This window comes from Vulpes vulpes, chromosome 1 (genome assembly GCF_048418805.1).
Source record: "Vulpes vulpes isolate BD-2025 chromosome 1, VulVul3, whole genome shotgun sequence".
NCBI classification, from domain to species: domain Eukaryota; kingdom Metazoa; phylum Chordata; class Mammalia; order Carnivora; family Canidae; genus Vulpes; species Vulpes vulpes.
The window spans coordinates 25,113,083-25,137,291 of NC_132780.1; the positions used below are offsets into that span (position 1 = coordinate 25,113,083).

The 24,209-nt window shown below is 38.7% G+C and overlaps 1 protein-coding gene and 1 pseudogene across 10 annotated transcripts in view; both read left to right on the forward strand.

The window, feature by feature from the left end:
- The window catches only part of ZNF169 (zinc finger protein 169), a 45,814-nt gene that overhangs the window by 10,686 nt on the left and 10,919 nt on the right, over positions 1–24,209 (forward strand). For 8 of the 10 annotated variants that reach the window (XM_072760833.1, XM_025984477.2, XM_025984479.2 and 5 more), the window contains 3 exons: positions 1,553–1,623; positions 13,231–13,357; positions 13,821–13,916. In XM_072760833.1, coding sequence (XP_072616934.1) covers positions 1,591–1,623; positions 13,231–13,357; positions 13,821–13,916 — 256 coding nt within the window. In that variant the 5' untranslated portion in view covers positions 1,553–1,590. The remainder of the gene's footprint in view (positions 1–1,552; positions 1,624–13,230; positions 13,358–13,820; positions 13,917–24,209) is intronic. The other 2 variants (XM_025984480.2, XM_072760854.1) reach the window with 1 other exon arrangement.
- LOC140599306 (large ribosomal subunit protein uL24-like) overlaps positions 14,353–24,209 on the forward strand; it is a 38,635-nt pseudogene continuing 28,778 nt past the window's right edge.

Genomic DNA, 24,209 nt, shown 5'->3' on the forward strand with positions numbered 1-24,209 from the left:
ATAGAGATTTTATACAAATTTGTTTTAGATCTAAGTATTTTATTTTCTGGGTGCTAATATAAATGTTGTAGTGTTTTGAATTTAAAATCCCGTTTGTTCTTGGCTGGAACGTAGGAAAGCAATCGATTTTTGTATAATAACCTTGTATCCTGAAGCTACACTCACTTGTTAGTAGTGCCAGAAATTTCTTGTTAATTCTTTGGTATTTTCTAAATAGTCAATCAGGTCATCTGCAGACAAAGATATTATTGTGTTTCTTCTTTCCCATCTGTGAATCTTTTCTTATTTTATATTGACTCGTACTTGCAGTGTGATGCTCATAGGAGAGGCGAGAGGGAACATCCTTGCTTTGTTCTTGACCTTCAGGGATAGCAGCTACTTTCTCAGCACCCAGCAGGGTATGAGTGGTGGCTTTTCCACTCTTTCTTTAAGCACAACCACAGTTATCTGCAGAGGCTGTCAGCACAGCCTGTTCTTAACTTGAGCCTGACAAAATTAGTATCACTTCTTTACTGTTCTCTAACATCTAGCCAATGTTCATATTTCCTGGATTGCTCAAAACTGCTAACATGGTCTCCACATGTTGCATTTGGTTGCTGGGTCTCTAAAGTCCCCTTTATTCCATCAGAGTTCTCTCTTTTCATGTTCTTAACTTGTTGAAAGCTTCACATTTTAAAAAGATTACACATATGTCAATTTGCCCCTCAGTATTTCAGCACCATTTCTTAGTAACAGCTTGTTTTTCCCATGTGCAGAGTATCGTGATCATAGCTCCCAGTGTTCACAGTGGTTCTCTAATACCCGGTTCATCCTGAACTATCCTCTGTAACCCCCCAAATGCTTTCTAGTTCATTTGTGCAAACTAGGACCTGGCCAAAGCAAATAATCATAACCGAAGAATGGTTATTTAATCTTTGCATTCAGGAAAGTCTCTCCTCTTAATAATTTCTTCATGACACTGGCTTGTTGAAGCCCTGGGCCATGTGCTGACTTCTTAAATTTCTTAAATTTCAAATCACATTTAATATCTTGGGAACTCAATCTTGGATATATAAATGGGGGTAGAGGGGCAGCCAGATGCTGGCACCAACCCTTCTTCATGTCCCTGTCCTGGCTCCCCCTCCCCCCCCAATCTGCATTCTTTGGAGACCTGTAGCACTCTTTCTGGTTGGGTTTCCTGCGACTTGCCCTTTGGCTTTAGGGCAGATGTGGGTGGGGAATTTCTTTTTTCCCTCTGATGGGTGACTGTCTCTCACCATGAGTGCTCTCCTGTGCCTACTCTGAGGCCCTGTCCTTAATAGAGTCCCCACAGTGAGAAAAATCTCATCTACCTGCAGGGGTCTGGGCTTTAATTCCTAACTTGAGATTGGGACTGAGCTTCCTGCTGATCTGACTCTGGGGGCCCTTTTTAAAAATAGGACACTGGTTACAAATGGGCAGCTCTGATGCCCCCTGCAACCTGCTTGCCTTATCTGTGCTCCCCCGCTGAGCTGGGAGGCTAGTGGAAGGGTACTTCTCCAGAGCACCCCTTCACCTCTGTTCTTTTCCTCAGCTCTGCCATCTAGGAACAGCACTCAGCTGACCAGGAATATGGCCCCAGGGCTCCTGACAACCAGGGATGAGGTGAGTCCTGAAATTTTTTCTTAGTTCTTACAGGATGGACTGATTGCCTTTCTCAGTCCTGGGGCTGCCCTGATGGTGTTAGGTCCTATCTGGCCGTGATTTTGGGGGTGTGGCCCATCTTGCCTGGAACCTTTTCTCAGACTCCTCTGCCCTATTCATGACTCAGGCATTCACCAAGTAGCAAACCGTAATCACAATTAAGATACAGATACTTACTGGGCACGTAAGCATGGACATACATGCTTACATGCCCAGTGATTCCCAAGGCCTAAAAAAGTGAAGGAAGACTTTTAGGAGACAGCTCTCTTCCGAGCTGTCTGAGCTGCCCCTGATGGACTTGGCAGGTTGAAGAACTTCCAGTGGGAGTATGACAGGAAGTCTGCTGTGTCTCAGAAACCGGGTGACTGGCAGGCCATCCCTCTTCATTTAGAAAGCTTTGAGCAGCCAGTGGCCTTTAGTCACATTAGTTTTCTGTGTGGTGGTGAGGGTGCTGACCTGTTGTCTGTCTGCTTGTGACTCAGGATACATTTAGTTTGGCCAGTCTTGCGTTTTATATATATATACACACACACACACATACATACACACACACATATACATAAATTGTGTGTGTGTGTGTGTGTGTATATATTTTTTTAAGATTTTATTTTACTCGAGAGAGAGAACAAGAGAGAACACAGAGGGAAAGGAAGAAGCAAACTCCCCCCTGAGCAGGGAGCCCAATGCGGGGCTCAATCCCAGGACCTGAGATCATGATCTAAGCCAAAGGTGGACGCTTAAGTGACTGAGCAACCAAGGCGCCCCCAGTAGTTTATATTAAATGAATTTTCCACACTTAAAAATTGGAAGATTATGTCTGAAAGTGTAGATTGCCAACTTCTCTGAGAATAGGTCGTTCATTCACCACTCTCCAGAGTCCACTCTCTTGGCAGATGACAAATAGCTGAAGCCAGTGTCTCCACAGTGTGGTTGTACTCACTTTCACTCCCAGACCCCAAGGCTGAGGAGACTGCTTCACTCATTCCTTTCCTGTCCCCTGAAGGCTTTGCCTTCACCTGCTCTGAGCCTGGACAGCCAAATCGCCAGAATCTGGAAAGCTAGGCTGAGGATTGTGGGCCTGAACTTGGAGCAAGCTGGATTTTGAAGGATTTTGAGGATTTTGCCATGTCAAAATCAAGGATTAGGAAATAAATAGTAGTTGATCCTTGAACAATATGGGTTTGAACTGTGTGGGTCCATTTGTATGTGGATTTTTTTCAGTACATACAGGACAGCACTTTAAGTGTATTTTCTCTTATGAATTTCTTAATAATACTTTTTTTCTCTAGTTTATTGTAAAAATACAGTATATAATATACGTAACATAAAATATATGTTTATTCATTGTATCAGTGAGGCTTCTGGTTAATCATAGGCTATTGGTTAAGTTTTTGGGGAGTCAAAAATTATACGCAGATTTGTGACTGTATGGTGGATTGGCACCCCTGTAGCCCCGTGTTACAGATCAACTGTAACTGAGTGAATATATATCCTAAAGGAAAGATTTTTCTAACCTGTAAGATTAGGCAACAGGTGAACTTGACATAATTGGATAAAATTAACATTTACTAATCACCTAAATAGAGAGCAGGTGGGCTATCTTGTGTTGATTCTATTAGTTACACAAAAATAGTGTCAATTGGATTCAGTTTTTCATTGTCATATCAAATATAGAATTTTTTTGCAAGAAGATCTGAACTTGATCTTAGTACTGGGTTCGTATGGTGGATATTTGTATGTTACTGTACAAATTAAAATTGATTGGTTATCAGAATCATTGAGAGCTGTGTGTCCCTCAGTTGTCAAATGTTTTATACCTTTGAGGGAAAATGTTTATGTAGTGTATTTAATTCAGCGTGTTACTTAAAGTAAGAGAAAACTTTTGTGTGTTTTACTTTACCATTTATGATGTTAATAGAGAAGCATTCTTGGCCAAAATGGAATGTGTCACTGGCTCAATTTTTCTGTCCCTACTGTGCCACTTCCTGTGGGATCCTTAGCACACCCTGAATCTTATCATCCTGTTATCCAAGTGGGGAGGGGTTGAGGAGTGGGCAAATAGGTGAAGGGGATTAAGAGGTACAAATTTCTAGTTATAAAATAAGTCATGGGGATGCATTGTATAGCAGGGGAAATACAGTCATAATACTATAGTATCTTTGGTGACAGATGGTAACTAGATATTGGGATATATTTGTAATTTATAAAAATATTAAATCACTATGAAGTACAATTGAAACTAAGAGGATATTGTGTGTCAATTATATTTCAATTTTAAAGGAAAAGTTACAAAAGATTAAGAAGGGGGGCAGCTGGTTGGCTCAGTGGTTGAGTGTCTGCCTTTGGCTTTGAGTGATCTCAGCATCCTGGGATCAAGTCCTGCATCAGGCTCCCCACAGGGAGCCTGCTTCTTCTCTGCCTATGTCTCTGCTTCTCTGTGTGTGTCTCTCATGAATAAATAAATAAAATCTTCTTTTAAAAAAACAACAAAAAAACCCCACGAAAGACTAAGAAGAATATCATATGTTGGGATCCCTGGGTGGCGCAGCGGTTTGGCGCCTGCCTTTGGCCCAGGGCGCGATCCTGGAGACCTGGGATCGAATCCCACGTCGGGCTCCCGGTGCATGGAGCCTGCTTCTCCCTCTGCCTGTGTCTCTGCCTCTCTCTCTATCTCTCTGTGACTATCATAAATAAATAAAAATTAAAAAAAAAAAAAAAGAATATCATATGTTGATAAAATTTCACTATGGAGAGAAGATATAACAATTATAAATATGTGCATACCTAGCAGTATAGTCTCAGCATATACGGAGTAAAAATGGGCAGAATTAAAGGGAAAAAATGGTTCTACAGTAATGGGTGTAGACTTCAATACCCGCCTTTCTATAATGAATAGAACAGCCAGATGGGAGAGCAAAGGAGATACACAATTTGAACTACACTATATATCAGTTGCAACTAATACGCAAACGACACACACCACCACCACCCAACAACAGCAAAGTAAATATTTCACTCAAGTGCACCTAAAACATTTTCCAGCATAGACATCTATTAGGCCACAAGGTAGGTGAATTTGAATTTGAAATGATTGAAATCACACAAAGTAACTTCTGATTGCAGTAGGATGAAACTAGAAACGATCAGCAGAAAGAACTCTGGAGGGCACCCCCCGTGGCGCAGCGGTTTAGCGCCGCCTGCGGCCCAGGGTCTGATCCTGGAGACCCAGGATTGAGTCCCGCGTCAGGCTTGCTGCATGGGGCCCGCTTCTCCCTCTGCCCGTGTCTCTGCCTCTCAGTCTCTCTCTCTGAATAAATAAATTAAAAAAAAGAAACTTATTTAAAAAAAAAAGAAAGAACTGTGGAAAATTCACAAATATGTGGAAATTAAGTAGCACACTCAAGCAACCATTCTACCCAAGAAGAAAAATCAAGAGAGGGTAGAAAATACACTGAGACAAATAGACATGAAAACTCGACATTCTAAAACTTATGGGATACAGCAAAAATGATGCTTAGAGGGAATTTTATAGCTATAGATGCATAATGTACAAAGAAGAAAGATCTAAAATCAGCAACCTAATTTTACAATTTAAGAGCAAACTAAACCCAAGCTAGAAGCAGGAAGGAAATAATAAAGATTAAAGATGAGATAAAATAGAAAACAGAAACATGATAGAGAAATCAACAAAACTTAAAGCTGGTTCCTTAAAAAGATCAACAAAATTGACAAACCTTTATCTAGATTGACTAACAAAATAAGTAAAATAAAAAATGAACTTGGAGACATTACTGTCAATTTTTTTTAAGTAAGAAGGGTTATAAGGGAATACTTACATAAGAAAACAGCTGTATGGCAACAACTTGGCTACCCAAGGTGAAATGGATAAATTTTTAGAAATGCACAATCTATCCAAACTGACTCAGGAAAGAATAGAAATTCTGAATAGACCTAGAAATAGTGAAGATATTAAATCAATTTTAAAAAAAACCCTCCCAACAGAGAAAACCTCACAACCCGGTGGCTTTGTTAATTCTACCAAACATATAAAAAAAAAGTTAACAAAATCTTTCTCCAACTATTCCAAAAGATTTAAGAAGATACTTCCTAATTCATTCTATGAGGACAGCATTACTTTGATACCAGGTCTCAAACAGAGACACTATAAGAAGACTATAGGCTAATATCCCTTTTGAGCACAGATGGAAAAATCTTCACCAAAATATGTCCAAAGCTAATTCAGCAGCATATTAAGAGTTGTACTTCTTGAGCAAATGAGGTTTACTCTCAGAATGCAAGAATGTTTCAACATGTTAAAATTAATTCTATAATATACCACATTAGGAGACAGCAGGGTAAAAATCACTCATCATCTCTTAGTTGAAAAATCATATGACGGGGACACCTGGGTGGCTCAGCTGTTGAACATCTGCCTTTGGCTCAGGGTGTGATCCTGGGGTCCTGGGGATTGAGTCCCACATCAGGCTCCCTGCGAGGAGCCTGCTTCTCCCTCTATTTCTCTGCCTCAGTCTCTGTCTATCATGAATGAATGAATAACATTTTTTTTTAAAAAAAGAAAAATCATGTGACACAACTAAATACCTTTCATGAAAAAACATTCAGCAAACTAGGAATAGAAGGGAACTTTCTCAATGTGATCAAGGCCATATATGAAAAATCCACACTAACACTGTTAGTGGTGAAACACTGAATGCTTTTTTCTGAAGAACACAAATGAAATAAGGATGCCAGCTTTTGCCACTTCTGTTCAACACAGTACAGCAGTTCTAGCCAGAATAATTGGTGAGAAAAAAACAGGGCAGCCCCGGTGGCGCAGTGGTTTAGCGCCACCTGCAGCCCAGGGCGTGATCCTGGAGACCCTGCATCAAGTCCCATGTCGGGCTCTCTGCATGCGGCCTGCTTTTCCCTCTGCCTGTGTCTCTGCCTCTCAATCTCTCTCTGTGTTTCTATGAATAAATAAATAAAATCATTAAAAAAAAAAAGAAAAAAAGAAAACACATCCAAATTAGAAAAGAAGTAAAGTGATCTCTTCACTGAAGACATTCTCTCATATTCATAAGGCCTTAAAATCCACACAGGTTAAAAAAAAGTCAGAGCTAATAAATAGATTTAGCAAAGTGGTGGGATGCAAAATCAACATCAAAAAAGCCAGTTTTATTTCTGTATGTTTTCAACAAACTATCCAAATAGAAAATACATATATTTTTAAGTTCCAATAAAATAAATTCCAAAGAATAGATTGCAATAAAGTTTCAAATTACAATAGCATCTAAAAGAATCAAATACTCAACAATAAATTTAACCAAGGAGGCAAAAGACTTGTTTACTGACAACTACAAAATAGCGTGGAAATTAAAGAAGACCTAGGTATATGGAAACACTTCTCTGCTTATGGACTGGAAGACTTAGTATTGCTAAAATGACAGTACTACCCAAAGTAATCCATAGATTCAGAACAATACCCATCAAAATTCTATTCATGGTTTTTTTAAAAAAAACATAAATAGAAGAAGTTATCCTAAAATTCATTTGGAATATCACAGGATCTTGAGTCTTGCAGAAACAAGTCTGGAGGAGTCAACTGCCTGATTTCAGTACTTAGTACCAAGAATACAAACAGTGGCAAAATAGGTTCTCACTGACTTAAATATATAGAACAATGGAATACAACTGAGAGCTTGAGCGGGGAAAAAAAAACAACCTTCACATATATGGTCAATTGATTTTTGACAAGAGTGCCAAGATCATTCAATTGGAAAGGGATGGTCCATACAAATAGTGCTTAGACAACCGGGGATCCACACTAAAACACATGTGATTAATGAAAAATTAGCCTCTGAAGAAATAGAGATACAATGAATAAACATGGAGATTTCAGAACGAAAAATACATACTTGAAAGGTAAAGCTCAATAGATGGGCTTACCAGATTAGGGGTTACAGAGAAATCAGTGAACTAGAAGATAGAACAATGGAAATTACCCACTCTGCACAACAGGGAGAAAATATGCTGGGAAAAAATAATGAACAGAGCCTCAAAAACTGGGAACATAACACAATATCTAATATTTGTGTCATTGTAGTTCTAGAAAAAGGAAAGAAAGTAGGCTGGGCTGAAAAAGCATTAGAAGAATTAGTGGCTGAACCCAAATTTGGCAAGAGACGTAAACCTACAGATTCAAAAAATTTGAACATATGTCAAACATGACAAACTCACTGAAATCCATGCCAAGACACTTTATAATGAATCTTCTAAAGCCTAAAAATGAAGAAAACATCTTGAAAGCAGCCAAGAAGAAACAACACATTTCTCATAAAGGAAAAGCTATTGGAATAGTAGTAGATGTCTCATTAGAAACCAAAGAAGTTGGGTGGAAGAAGTTGGGTGTGATGTTCTTTAGGTGCTGAAAGAAAAGAATTACCAACCTCAAATCCTGTGCCAAATGAAAATACCTTTCAGGAATGAAGGGGAAATTGGATATTCTTGAAAAAAAAAAAAAAAAACAAAAACCTGAGAATTTGTCTCCAGGAGTGTGGATAGAGGCGATTTTATAGACAAAAAGGAAACCATAAAAGAGGGAATCTTGGAACATCTGTGTGTGGGAAAGTGTTAACATAACAGGCTATTCTTAGGAAATCCTGCTTGCAAGATTATCCGTTGGCTGGCATTGGGATCTTGCATTTCTGGAGGGTTAGCACCATTCCCAGAACTGATAAGGATGTTTCACCGTGCCTAAAACTATGCAAACTGTAGGGTTTATGCTGAAAGTGCCTGTGTGACCAGACCCCACTAAAAAAGTTGGACACTGAGCCTCTAATGAGCATCCTTGTTAGACAATATTTAACACGTCACAAGTCCTTGGTGGAGGAGTTAAGTGGGTCATGTGTTATTCTACTGGGAGGGGATTCTTGGAAGTTTGTTCCTGGTTGCCTTTGGACTTCGTCTCTTGTACAATTTCTCTTTGCTGATTTTGCTTTGTATCCCTTTGTTGTAGCCATGGGTAAAACTATGTGGATGAATCTTGCATATCCTAGTAAATATCAAACCAGGGATTGGTCTTGGGGACCCCGACACAATCAGAAAGAAAGAAAACATGGAGAAAATATGGGTATATATAGGAAACACTCCTTTACACATGAATTTTCTTTTTTTAAGATTTTATTTATTCGTGGGAGACAGAGAAAGAGAGAGAGAGGAGAGGAGAGACACAGGCAGAAGGAGAAGCAGGCTCTATGCAGGGAGCCCGACATGAGACTCAGTCCTGGGACCCCCGGATCATGTCCCAAGTGAAAGGCAGACGCTCAACCACTGAGCCACCCAGGCGTCCCTACACATGAATTTTCTAAACTAATTTTGATGGTTGAAGCAAAAATTATTACAGTCTGATGTGATTCTAAATAAATAAAGAGGAAATACTTAGAATTATTGGAAGGGCAAAAGATGTAATGGGAGGTAAAGTTTCTATATACTTCATTCAAACTGGAAAATGAAGATACCAGTAGACTGATTAGTTATGTGTACATAAGGTAGCTCCTAGAGTAACCACTAAAAAAACCCTATACAAACAAGTATACAGAAAGCACTGGATAAATAAAAACAATTCTAAAGGAAAAGTCCAAGTAACCCAAAAGAAGTCAATAAAAAGAAAACAAACCAAAAAGAACAAAATTATCTAATATACCAACCAAAAGAGACGGGTAGAATAAGAAAAAAAAGCCACAACAAACCATATATGCTATCTAATGAAACTTCAAATATAGCATAGGCCAGTTAAAAGGATAAAAAGAAACATCATGCAAATATTAAAGGAAAGCAGGAGTAGCTATATTAAATCAGGAATAGCTATATTAAATCAAGTAAGGTAGACTTCAGCACAAGGAGAGTCATCAGACACAGAAGGTGATAAATGGTCAATTTCCAGGAAGATAGTGACCTAATATGTATGCATCACATAACAATTTCACCGTATGTGAAGAGGAAAATGCAAAGAAGAAATAGACAAATCAACAATTGGAGACTTCGACACCCTTCTCTCAATGATGGAAAAACTAGACTCCAAATCAGTAAGAGTTTGTTAGCATCATCAACCAATGAAATCTAATCTTTATAGAATAAGAGCAGGATACATATTCTTTTTAGATACCCACGAAACATACACCAAGATAGACGTATCCTGGGCCATAAAACAACACATAAAACATAAGAATTTGTCTTAACAAATGTAAAGAATTGATACCATACAAGGTGTTTCTCAGACCACAATGGAATGAAACCTGAAGTTAGTTGAGAGAGAGTTGATAGAAATGTCTATAAACACTTACAAAATAAACTACATGCTTCTAAGTAATCCATGCATCAAGATGGAGTTTCAAGGGAAATAAAAACCTACATGAAAGAATGGAGAAGAAAATACAATATATCAAAGGATGTGGAATACAGCTAAAGCAGTCCTCAGAGGAAAGCCTGTAGCACTGAATATGTATGAAAAAAAGTCTCAAGTCAATAAGCTTGACTCAGGAACCTAGAAAAATAAGAGCAAAATAAACTCAGAGGAAACAAATAGAAGGAAATAATAGTGATAAAGGCAGAAATCAGTGAAATTGAAAATAAAACTAGAGAAAATCAGTTAAAGAGCTGCTCTTCTGAAAATAACATTGAAACAACCTCTAGTAAGACTAAGAAAAAGAGTAGACACAAGTGACCATATCAAGAATGAAACAATATCTCTACACACTCTGAAGCCATCAAAGAATATCCACCCATAACTCTCACAGCTTAGATGAAATGACTGCTTCCTTAAAAAGCCCAAACTACCAAAACCTACCCAATATGGAGTAATTTGAACAGCTCTGTAATTCTCCAGTCCAATTTACAATCTAAAAATTCCTACAGAAGAAATCTATCGGCGCAGATGTTTTTACTGTGGAATTCTCCCAAATCTTTAAAGAAGATGTGACACCAGTGCTATGTGGTTTCTTGCAGAAAATAGACAGGAGGAAACACTTCCCAGCTCACTCTGGAGCAGGTGTTAGGTTGATAGGAAATAATCATATGTCGGCAGCCCGGGTGGCTCAGCGGTTTGGCGCCCCCTTTCGCCCAGGGCATGATCCTGGAGACCCAGGATTGAGTCCCACGTCGGGCTCCCTGCGTGGAGCCTGCTTCTGCCTCTGCCTGTGTCTCTGCCTCCCTCTTTCTGTGTCTCTCATGAGTAAATAAATAAAATCTTTAAAATACTTCATCTTAAAAAAAGAGAAAGAAAATAATCCTATGCTATTACCAAGTACAGTTTACTTTAGAAACGCAAGATTAGTTCCATACTTGAAATTTAGTGTAATCCACCATATTAACAGACTAAAACACCACATGATTGAATCAGCTGATGCAGTAAAAGCATTTATTTGACAGAATTCAAGAACCACAGTGGGAACAAAAGGCCTGAGAACAGAAGGAAGGGAGGGGAACTCCTCTACTTGCATACGGATATCTACAAAGATATCTATATCTTTTTTTTTCCCCTCAGCAAGGCCTTTCCTGATTACTTATCTAACATTTCTTTTTTTTTTTTTTTTTTGCTGACCTATACATAACATAAAATTTACTGGTTTTTTTTTTTTTTTTTTTAATGATAGTCACAGAGAGAGAGAGAGAGAGGCAGAGACATAGGCAGAGGGAGAAGCAGGCTCCAAGCACCGGGAGCCCGATGTGGGATTCGATCCCGGGTCTCCAGGATCGCGCCCTGGGCCAAAGGCAGGCGCCAAACTGCTGCGCCACCCAGGGATCCCAAAATTTACTGTTTTTAACTATAAGTGTACAGTTCAATAAGTACATTAGTTCATTAAGTATACTCGCACTGTTGTGAAACCGGCCCCATTCTCCATCTCCAGCACTGTTTCATCTTCCCCGACAGAAACTGTCCGTTAAACACTGACTCCTCATTCCCCACTCCTCTCAGCTCTTGGTAGCCTCTATTTTACTTTGTCTCTAAGGTTTGCCCATTCTGCATACCTGCTGTACACTTTTTGGCCTGTTGCTGGCATATTTCAGTTAGCGTGTTTTCAAGGCTAATCCTTGATGTCAAATGTATCAGTTTCCTTGCTTTTTTAAGGCTAAATATATGCCAGTGTATGCATATACCACATATTCTTTATTTATCTATTGATAGGTATTTGAGCTGTTGTTGGATAATGCCATTAGTAACTTTGGCATACAAGTATAGAGAGGTAGATAGATAGGAATGGAATTGCTGGGTCATAGGGTCATTTGTACGTTTCATGTTAAAGGACTCTTCCACAGAAACCACACCAGTTTACATTTCCCACCAGAAATGCACAGAAGTTCCAGTGTTTTCTCACACTCTGCCAGAACCTCTTCTTTCCCTTTTCTTTGGTAATAGCTATCCCAGTGGGTATGGCATGGCATCTCACCATGGAGACATAACGCTTTCCTCCTTATGTGAAAAATAAAGCAAAGATGTCTGCTTTTACCACTCATTCTTTATTATGCTAGAAGTTCTGTAATAAAGCAAGAAGAAATAGAATGCATACAGATTGTAAGGGAAGAAGTAAATCTATCCCTATATGCAGATGCCATGCTTGTCAATGTAGAAAATCTCAAGAAATCTAGGAGGAGGAAAAAAAAAGTCATAGAACTAAGTGAGTTCAGCCAGGCTGCAGGATTTAAAATAAACACAGAAACAATTGTATTTCTGTATCGTAGCAGTGAACATAGTGTCACTGAAATTAAAAATATAATACCATTAAATTCACTTAAAGAAATCCTTAGGCCACCTGGGTGGCTCAGTGGTTGAGCGTCTGCCTTTGGCCCAGGTTGTGATCTTGGGGTCCTGGGATTGAGTGCTGCATCGGGCTCTTTGCAGGGCGTCTGCTTCTTCCTCTGCCTGTGTCTCTCTCTATCTCTGTGTCTCTCATGAATATATAAATAAAATCTTTAAAAAAAAAAGTTCTTAGGCATCAGTCTAATAAAACATGGATTTGTCTGCTATAAACCACAAAATGCTGATGAAAGAAATTAACGTCTCAATAAATGGAGAGGCACATCATTTTCATGGATTTGAAGAGTCAAAAGTAAAAATGTTAGGTCTCCACAAATATAAAGGTTTAAATACATTGTCAAAATTCCAATAAGGCTTTTTGGTAGATACAGATTAAGATTATAAAATTTATATGGAAAGGACATGTTTTAGACTAGCTAAAATAACCTTTAAAATTAATAAGAAGGAGAAATCAGTCTCCCTGATTTCAAGACTTAGCGACATAGCTAATCAAAACTGCGTTTCTGACAGCATCACAGACATCCAAGAGAAGAGAGGAGGGGACCCTTAACTAGACCCATGAGCAATGTGAGAAGGGGATTAACAGTCTTGAACACATGGCACTAGAGTTTGAGTTAAAAGCAGGATCTGTGAATTTCCCCCGGGGGTGCCCCACACCAGCATTCTTCCTGCCTGGCCCTGGGTAGTGGTTTGGGTTTGGCTGACTAGTGCATGTGGCTGGCTTCTGGGTGAGCAGGAATGTGTTTATGTTACAGGCAGTAATGGCCTTCAGGGATGTGGCTGTGGCCTTCACCCAGAAGGAGTGGAAGCTACTGAGTTCTGCTCAGAGGACCCTGTATCGGGACGTAATGCTGGAGAACTACAGCCACTTGGTGTCGCTGGGTAAGGATGGCTTGTCTTAGATCTCAGACTCCCTGTGAGCACCTTAGGGTTTTATGTAGCAGCTGCCATGCTTTTGGCTCAGAAAGAAAAGCAGTATTTTCCCTATACCCCCAGAGAACGTCTGGATTCTGTAGAGTTGAAACAGTAAAGGTGTTTGGGGAGGTGTGGTCTGACCCTGAATTGCCATGCCTCTTCCGAGGCTGGGCCTCTGTCCAAAGTGATCTTTCCTCAAATTTGGGAATACTGGTATTCACTTACCCACAGAGGAGAGTTAATGTACTGCCTGTAGATCGGGATCCCCACCCCCCTTAGTCATCCTTTCTCAGCACTCTGGCAAGCCTTTGCACATCGTCCTGCTGCCCGGCCCCCTTCTGGGTTTTTGCCTTCACCTGCTGACTGAGTTCTGCCATTGCCTCTTAAGCCACTAACCCAGGGTCACCTTGGTTTCTTTCCCTGTGAGCAGGAATTGCCTTTTCCAAACCCAAACTCATCACACAACTGGAGCAAGGCGATGAGCCCTGGAGAGAGGAGAACGAATGTTTTCTGGACCTTTGTCCAGGTGAGTGGGAAGCATGGGCAGAGTAGGAGACCGGGCAGTGAGGCACTTAGCAGATGAGGAAGGAGAGCCCATGAGCTCCTGGGGAGGGCTCTTCTGCTGGCCTCCCTTCCATGCCTTCTCCACTCACCCAGAGAGTGCATCCCTGGCAGCCTCCCCTCTCCCAGCAGCCTCATCCCACTCATGTGGTATCTCTTTTCCAGCACCTTTTCTAGTTCTCTCATCTCCCCATTCTTGGGCTTTTATTGGTTGGCCTGATACTCTGCATAGTGTTTGCCCTCTGAGACCGAGTCTGCTGCCCCTGGGAGACACTGTCCAATTTCTCTTCTTAACCTGGTAACATCTTAGTGCATCAGTTCTACCCCACACATCCCCATAACCTTGTTTCTTTTATGTTGGATTATTTAAGATTACAACAGGGTGTGTAGAATTATATGATGCCTGTGTGCCTTCCCTGCGGCCTAGAAACAGACATGAAAGACCAGAAAACAGTCCCTGCACCTTCTTTCCAGGTGTGTCCTGCTCCTCTGCACTAGCATTCTCATGTGCCTTTCTTTCCCCACTTGATGAGTCCTTCAGCCAGATAGTGTCATTTTGCATGTTTATAAACTTCTCTGCACATAGTATTGTAATATATACATCCTTCTGGAACACATTTTTTTTTAACCACCTTAATGTGAGAATCATGTGAAAATGAGTAGATTTATACTTTTAAAAACTGTTATATTGATTTCATTGTGAATATTTCAGTTCAGTGCAGTTGAATTATCAGTTCCCTTCTTTTGGATATTTCCAATTTTTGGCTTTTAAATAATGCTGCTATATATTCTTGTTATTTCCATGGAAATAAGGGTAAGAGTTTGTCCAGGATGCAGCACAAAATTTGGTAAGTTTTGACATATGAAGCACGGCTGTGAAACCATTGCCACAATCCAAATACCAAGTATATCTATCACCCCAAAGTTTTCTTGTGTGTTATTATAATCCCTATCTCCTGTCCCTCCCTGTCTTACTCCTTCTCCTCCCTCTCCCCAATACCCAGGTAACCACTGATCTACTTTGTATCATTACAGACCAGTTCACATTTTCCAGAATTAATATCAAATAATACAGAATATATACCAGATTCTTTCACTCAACATAATTATTTTGAATTCCATCCATAATGTGTGTATTATAGTTCACTTCTTTTTACTGCTGAATAGTATTCCATTATATAGATACTGCAACTTATTTAACCATTCACCTATTGAAAGACATTTAAATAGGCTCCAGTTTTTTTGTTTTTTTGTTTTTTAATTTTTTAATTTTTTAATTTATTTATTCATGAGAGACACAGAGAGAGGGGCAGAGACACAGGCGAGAGAGAAGCAGGCTCCACGCAGGGACCCCGACACGGGACTTGATCCTGGGACTCCAGGATCATGCCCTGGGCCGAAGGCGCTTAGGCGCTAGGGTGCTAAACCGCTGAGCCACCCAGGGATCCCTCCAGTTTTTTTTTTTTAATTTTTTAAAAATTAAAAAAATATTTTTAATTGGAGTTCATTTTGTCAACATTTAGCATAACACCCAGTGCTCATCCTGCCAAGTGCCCCCCCTCAGTGAAATAGGCTCCAGTTTTGACGAATACAAGTAAAATAAGTGTGAACCTTCATGACAAGTTTTTTATTTCTTTTGGATAAATATCTGGGACTGGAAAGGCTAGGTTATAAGAGGCTTTTCATGGAACTCAAAAACTGTTTTCCAAAGAAGTTATACCTACCATTCACATTCCCACCAGCAGAGTCTGAGGGTTCAGATGCTCCACATCTTTGTCAAAATTTGGTATTGTTATTTTAATTTTAGGCATTCACATAGCTGTAGAGTGGCATCTGTGTTTTGTTTGACATTTACCTAGTGACTGATGTTGAGAATCTTTTCATGTGCTTATTTGCCATCTGTATATCTTTACATCTGTATGTATGTCTTTGGTGAAATGTCTTAAATCTTTTGCCCACTTAAAAAACTGGTTTCTTATATTTTTGCTATTGAGTTCTGAAAATTCTTCATATGTTCTGTATAGTAGGTCATTATCAGACGTTTGATTTACAGATATTTCCCTATGGCTTTCTTTTCATTCTTTTAATAGTGTCTTTCAAAGAAATTCTCAATTTTGGTGAAGTCTAATATTTAGTTTTTTATCTCAATGAATTTCACTTTTGGTAGTGTATTTAAGAAAACTTTGCCTGATCTAAGGTGAAACAAATTTTCATATATTTTTTCTTCTAAAAGTGTTATAATTTTTATTTTATATTTAGCTCCATATTTTGAGTAAATTTTTATACTTAGTACCAGCTCTGGATTTAAGTACATTTGTTTGTTTTGCATACAAATACCCAGATTTTCCAGCACCATTTACTGTAAAGGCAAGCTGTTCTTTTTTTTTTTTTTTTTTTTTTTTTTAAAGATTTTATTTATTTATTGAGACAGAGAGAGAGGCAGAGGGAGAAGCAGGCTCCATGCAGGGAGCCCGATGTGGGACTCGATCCCAGGTCCCCAGGATCACACCCCAGGCTGCAGGTGGCGCCAAACTGCTGCGCCACCAGGGCTGCCCAAGCTGTTCTTTATTGATTTGCTTATTTACCCTTGTGGTAAACTAGTTGACCAAATGTATAAGGGGTCTATATTTGGACTCTTTTTTTTTTAAGTTGGCTCCATGCCCAGTGTGGAGCCCAGCACAGGTCTTGATTTCATGACCCTGAGATCAGGACCTAAGCCGATATAAAAAATCAGATGCTTAATCGAATCGGTTAACACTGAGCCTCTTAGGTGGCCCTGCACTTTTTTTTTCCCATTCCTTTTTCTTTTTTTTTTTTTTAAGATTTATTTATTTGAGAGACAGAATGGGGTGAGGAGCAGAAGGAGAAGTAGACTCCCCGCTGAACAGGGAGGCCAGTAAGGGGCTCAATCACATAACTCCAGGATCATGATCTGAGCTGAAAGCAGACACTTAACCCACTGAGTCACCAGGCGCCCCTCTTTGTTTTGATGTCTGTACCACATGGTCTTGATTAATGTACCTTTTTAAGTCTGGAACTCAGTATAAATCTCCAACATTTTTTCCTTTTTAGTTTATTTTAATTATTCTAATTATTCTAGATACTTCGTATTTCCATATGGATTTTAGAATCAGCAACTTTACAAAGCCTGCTGGGATTTTGATTTGGATTGAGTTAAATCTACCTCATTTTAAATATCATTAACATTGTATCACCCAATATGTGAACACTGTTTATCTCTCCATTTTACTTTCTGTCAGCCTTGTTTTATAATTTTTTATTATACAAATCTTTACATCTCTGGTCAGATTTATCCCTCTATATTTCATATTTTTGATACTACTTAAATTAAGCTATTTTCAAGTTTAGTTTGTAACTGTTGAAAGTTTAGAGAAATACATTTAACTTATGGTTAAGGATCCTGTATCTGATAAACTTCCAAAACTTACTTTTTAGTCCTAATAGCTTTTTTCAAAAATTCTATAGCATTTTCTACATAGATGATCGTGTTATTTGTGAATAAGTTTTACTTCTTTACATTCAGTATATTTTTCTTTTTCTTGCCTCATTGCACAGGCGAGAACATCCAGTGCAATGATGAATTTAAATGGTGAGAGTGGACATCCTTTTCTTGTTCCTAATCTTTTGGGGAATGCTTTCTCCTAAGTGTAAGTTTTATAGCTGCCCTTTATCAGCACAACAAATTTCTATTCTTTATTTTCTGAGAGTTTTTATTGGGAATGGATGTTGGATTTTTGCCAAATGTTTTTTGGGCATCTTTTAAGATGATCATATCTGGGGTTTTTTTTAGTCTTTGATTTTTTTTTTTTAAGTTTTAGTTTTAATTTTATTTAACATACAGTGTTATAGCATACAGTTTCCATACATCACCCTGTGCTCACCTCAACAAGTGCAGTCATTTTTTTTAATGTTTCAAGTTTAAAATCTAGCTAGTTAACATATAGTGTTAACATATAGTGTAGTATTGTTTTCATCACTTACATATAACATCCAGTGTTCATCACAACAAGTGCCCTCCTTAATACCCATCACTCATCTAGCCCATCTCCTGCCCACCTCCCCTCCAGCAGCCCTGTTTGTTCTCTGTAGTCAAGCGTGTCTTATGGTTTGCTTCTCTTTTTTCCCCCCTTCCTCCCCTATGTTCATCTATTTTCATTCTTAAATTCCATATATGAGGTAAATGACATTTCTTTTCTTGTTAAACCAGCCCTGTATTTTTGTTAACACAATGCAGTGATCTTACTCAGATTTCACCAGTTTTCCCTTTGCTCTTTTGTGCATGTGATGGGGTGTGTGTTTATCTAGTTCTATGAAATTTTATCCCATCTAAATCCCTGTAACTGCCACTATATTCAAAGATACAGAACAACAGCTGCATCACAGGGATGCCTTGTGCTGCTTTTTTATAGTGACAGCCAACTCCCTCAACCACCCACCCCTTCCCCGCCTCTCCTGCCTTCTTCTGGCAACCACTAATCTGTTCTCTGTCTTTATGATTTCTGTCATTTCAAGAATGTTATATAAAAGAAGTCATATAGTATGTTACATTTGGGATTGCCTTTTCAGTGTAGTTCTCTTGAGATCCATCCAAACCTAGCACGTACCAATACTTCATTCCTTATATTGCTGAGTCATATTCGTATTAATGTACTACAGTTTGTTAAACTATTCACCCACTGAAGGACATTTGGATTGTTTGCAGTTTTTGGCTATTATAGATGAAGGTGCCTTACACATTTCTATATAGGTTTTTGTGTGAACATAGGTCTTATTTCTGGGATAAATGCTCAAGAATGCAGTTGCTGAGTCATATGGTAAATAATTGTTTAGTTTTATAAAAAAAAGTGGAATACTCATGTCTAGAATGTTTATACCATTTAAGTTCCCACTAGCAGTGTTGTTTTTTAATATTTATTTATTTATTTATTTATTTATTTATTTATTTATTTATTTATTTATTTATGATAGTCACACACACACACACACACAGAGGCAGAGACATAGGCAGAGGGAGAAGCAGGCCCCATGCACCGGGAGGCTGACGTGGAATTCGATCCCGGGTCTCTAGGATTGCGCCCTGGGCCAAAGGCAGGTGCTAAACTGCTGCGCCACCCAGGGATCCCCCCACTAGCAGTGTTTGAATAATCATTTCTCAATCTTGCCTGCATCTGGTATCAGCACTACTTTTTATTTTGGCCATTCTGACAGTTTTTTAGCAAGATCTCCTTGGTTAGTAAGAGTGATAAGTTTAGTGTAAGCAGTTCCTTTTAGGGAGAGCTGGATAGCTGAGCATATCTGAGTAAGAGCTCTGTGTCAAGACTTTATTCTTCCTGGAAAAGAGACTAGTGTTCTCTCTGTGGGTAGGTAAAGAGCTTATTATGTCCTGGTTATGGGTGGCTATTGCTGTCATTTTGTGAGGTCATTTGGGATGTCCTTGTTCATTTCTCCTTAGATGCTCTCTATCCCTCAAGAGTAATTGACAGATGTAAGTGTGTCTAAAGATCTGATCTGACCACTGAATGGATCTGCCAAAGACAGTCTAACAAGTGAGAGGAAAGAGAGTCTGCTCCTGAGTTGGCTCATATGGGTGGATGGCAAGCAGGGACCCATGGACTCAGGTCTAGTGTGTCCACTTAAGCATCTTCAGACACCACATTTTAAGAGGGCAGTCCCTGGTAGTTCATCTCAGCAAGGGAGTGCCATGAAAGGTGGTGGGTAGATGTGTATAATTACCTAGAGTAGTGTACTTGTTCTTTTTGGGTGGAATTTACTTAGAGAAAATACAAAGTCTTATGTTTGCTGGTGTATGAATCCAAATGATGTATACATCTCTAAAACCCAAACTCTATCAAAAACAGATCATTACCATCCCAGATAGCTCCCTTCTGACCCATTCCAGTAAACCCCCACCCTATTCCTCAGAGGTGCCACTGGTCTTGATTTTATTTCATTGTAGATTAACTTTTCCCACTCTACAATTTTGTGTGAATATAATCATATGTACTCTTTTGTGTAGATTTCTTTTGTTCAGTACAGAGTTTTTGAGCTTCAGCCATGTTGTTGCATCCATCAGTAGTCAGTTCCTTTTTAATGCCGAGTGGCATCCCATCATATAAATATACAACTATTTATCCTTTCTCCTTGGTAGACACCTTGCTGGCTTCTAGTCCATAGTTATTGTGAAAAAGCTGTTATTAGTATTCTTATGCTATGTTTTTGTTTTGTTTTCGTAAACCTATGTTTTCATTTCCTTTGGATAAATACCTAGAGTATGTTTGGGTGTTTTAGTTTCTTAGCATTCCTATAACAAATTACCACAAACTGAGAGGCTTAAACAAAAGAAATCTATTCTCTCACAGTTCAGAAGCTGGAATTCCTTCTGGGTTGACCAGGGTTGGTTGGTAGGGTTGGTTCCTTCTGGACATTCTGGGGGAGATCTGTTCCTCACCTGTCTCTCCTGGCTTCTGGCAGTTGCTGGCAATCCTTAGCATTCCTTGGCTTGTTGCTGTGTCATTCCAATCCATGTCTTTGTGATCACATAGCCTTCTTCCTTCTATGTATCTCTGTATCCAAGTCTTTTTCTCCTTGTGAGGAAGCCAGTTGTTGAATTAAGGCTCACCCTAGGGCAGCCCTGGTGGCGCAGCGGTTTGGCATCGCCTGCAGCCCAGGGTGTAATCCTGGGGACCTGGGATCGAGTCCTGCGTCCGGCTCCCAGCATGGAGCCTGCTTCTCCCTCTGCCTGTGTCTCTGCCTCTCTCTCTCTCTCTGTGTCTCTATGAATAAGTAAATAAAATCTTTAAAAAAAAAAAAAGGCTCACCCTAATTTAGTGTGACCTCTTCTTGTGTGACCTCTTCTTAACTTGATCACATCTGCAAAGACTTGATTTCAAAGTAAGTCTACATTCACATGTTCTAGGTAGACATGAATTTTGGTGGATACCATTCAACCTAATACACTGGGTTCTAGGGTTCCAATATATGCAGTTTTATGAGAAGTGACCATTGAGAGTTCCTGTGCCTCACATCCTGACAGTTTTCATCGTATCTGTAATGGGTATGTAGTGGTATCTCATAGGGGCTTTAATTTCCATTTCCTTGATGGGTCAGTGTTGAGCACTTTCTATGTACTTTTTAATCATTCATATGTATATATCATATACTTTGTGAAGTATACATTCAAATCTTTCTCCAGTTTCCAGTTTATTGCATATTTAAAATTGTTGAATTTTGGGAGTTCTTTATTAATTCTGGACAGTAGTTCTTGGGCATATGTACATTTTGCAAAAACTTTCTTAGTCTGAAGCTTTTCTGTTCATTTTCTTAACAGTTACCTTTGATGAGCAGATGTTTAATTTTGATGAGGAAGTCTAATTTTTATTTAAAATTTTTATTGTCATGAAAATACATTTTCTAAATGCTGTAAAGTTTTAGCTTTTACATCTAAGTCTGTGACCCATCTTGAAGTAATTTTTTGTGTACGGTGTGAGGCAGGAATCAAGATTTTTCTCATTCATATGGATACCCAGTGGCTCTAGCATTTTTTGTTGAAATGACCTGATTTCCCTTCCTTAAATTGCTTTGTTGAAAACCCAATAACTGGCTGGCTAAGCGTGGATCTGTTTTACATTTTCAGTTCTGTTTCTTTCGTTAATAGGCCTGTCCTTAAACCACAGTCTATATTACTGTAGGACCATTGTCTTGACGTAAGATAGTGTAAGTCTCTCCCTCTCTGTCAGGTTTTTGGTTTTGGTTTTTTTAAAGATTGCTTTGGGTAGTGTACATCCTTTGCATTTCCACTTATATTTTAGTGTCAGCTTCTCATTAAAAAAAAAAAAAGGAAAGCAAGGGGAGAGGAGGCAGGGAGGGAGGGATGGAGGAAAGACAAAGAAAACCTAGATAGTGTTTACTATTGATATTTTGGTGTATCTACAGATAACTCACCTTACCAATATCAAGTCTTATAACCCACTCTCTAGGTCTTTTAAAATTCTTTTCAGCAATGCCCCTCTGTGTTTACAGGGACATTGATAGCCTAAAGTGGTTATGTTAGAAGAGAAGGAAGGTTTGTGATCAGTGATTTAAACTTTTTACCTTAAGAAGTCATGCTAAGTGAAATAAGAGACAGTTTTCATGTGATGTCACTCATGTGGAATTTAAGAAACAAAACAGAGGATCATACGGGAAGACAGGAAAAATAAAACAAGACCAAATCAGAGAGACTCTTAACTCTAGGAAACAAACTGAGGGTCTCTGGAGGGGAGGGAGGTGGGGGATGGGGTAACTGGGTGATGGACATTAAGGAGGGCAGGTGATGTGATGAGCACTGGGTGTTTTATAAGGCTGATACATCATTGACCTCTACCTCTGAAACTAGTAATACATTACATGTTAATTTAAATAAAAAATAAAACCAAAATAATAAGTCATAGAGATGGTATGTTATGAAAGTTGTCTGATTTCCAGGGATTAATTCTGATTAATGTTGAAAACCTATCCCTTTTACCTGTGGACCAAGGCTCAGAATTCTGAAACTTGTTTAAAAGCAGTGAATGCATGGCATGCCTTCTCTCAGGGGCCAATGTCTAAGACCATTCACTTAACACACAACTACACTTTTCATTCCTCAAATGCTGCTGCAGAAAGAAAATTTTCTTTAAGGAACCATTAGGCATTGATCTTTTCTCTTTGCTTTGTAAAGTTTTGAGTTCATGTACAATTACTGAAGTATTTACTGGTCTAAAAAGTCACTTAGCACAAGAGCAGTTGGATATTTTAACAGTTTATATGCTGCTTAATTTTCTTTTTCATCCGGAAAAATTTTATGATTATATTTTGTTGGTAAAAGTTGTTTTTATTTTTTAAAGAGGGAGGTTGGTGGGAAGAACAGAAGGAGAAGGAGAACCGTAAGCAGGCCAGCTATCATTTCCATAAAGGTGACACTTAACTATATTTAAGTCAGCCACCATATGTAATTGGGAAGACACACAAAAGTGCTTCCTCCACTGGAATGCTTTATGACCCAGTAGGGGTATAAGCAAGCCAAGGCAGACAGAACACTCTGGTTAGTTATTTGATCCCTTTCTTGTAGGAAATAAAAAATCACTAAAGAAATTTGTAATAAGTCACAGTTACTTAAATTTTATTTAAATTCCATTTAGTTAATGTACAATATTATATATATATATATATATATTACAGTATTATATTAATTTCAGGCTTACAATGAAATGATTCAGCAATTCCATATGTTACCCTGTGCTCATTACAAGTGCACTCCTTAATCCCCATCGCCCATTTAATGCCATTCCCCTACTCCCCTCCCTTCTGGTAACCATCAGTTCTCTATAGTTAAGAGTATGTTTCTTGGTTTGTCTTTTTTTTTCCTTTGAGCATTTGTTAAATTCCACATAGGTGAAATCACATTAGTATTTGTCTTTTTCTCACTGATTTATTTCACTTAGCATTATACTCTAGCTCCATCCATGTCATTGCAAATGGCAAGTTTTAATTCTTTTTTTTTGCTGAATAATATCCCAATTTTGTGTGCGTGTGTGAAAACACAACATCTTTATCCTTTTATTTGTCAATGAACAGGCTGTTTCCATAATTCTGCTGTTGTAAATAATGCTGCAATAAACATTGAGGCACATGTATCCCTTGAATCAGTATTTTTGTATTCTTTGGGTAAATACCTAGTGGTGCAGTTGCTGGATCAGATGGTAGTTCTAGTTTTCAATTTTGAGGAACCTCCATACTGTTTTCTACAGTGGCAGCACCAGTTTGCATTCCCATCAAACAGTGCAAGAGGGGTGGGTGGTTCCTTTTTCTGCACACCCTTGCCAACACCTGTTGTTTCTTGGGTTTTTGATTTTAGCCATTCTGACAGGTGTAAGGTGATATCTCATGATACTTTTGATTTGCATTTCCCTGATGATTAATGATGTTGAGCATCTTTTCATCTGTCTTTAGGCCATCTTTGGAGAAATGTCTGTTCGTGTCTTCTGCCCATTTTTAATTGGATTATTCATTTTTTGGGTGCTGAGTTTTGTAAGTTCTTTATATATTTTGGATACTCTCCCTTTATTGCATAGGTCACTTGCCAATATATATCCCCATTCAGTAGGCTGCCTTTTAGCTTGTTTCTTTTACTCTGCAGAAGCTTTTTATTTTGATGTTGTCTTAATAGTTTATCGTTGCTTTTATTTTGCCTCAGGAAACATATCTATAAAAATGTTGC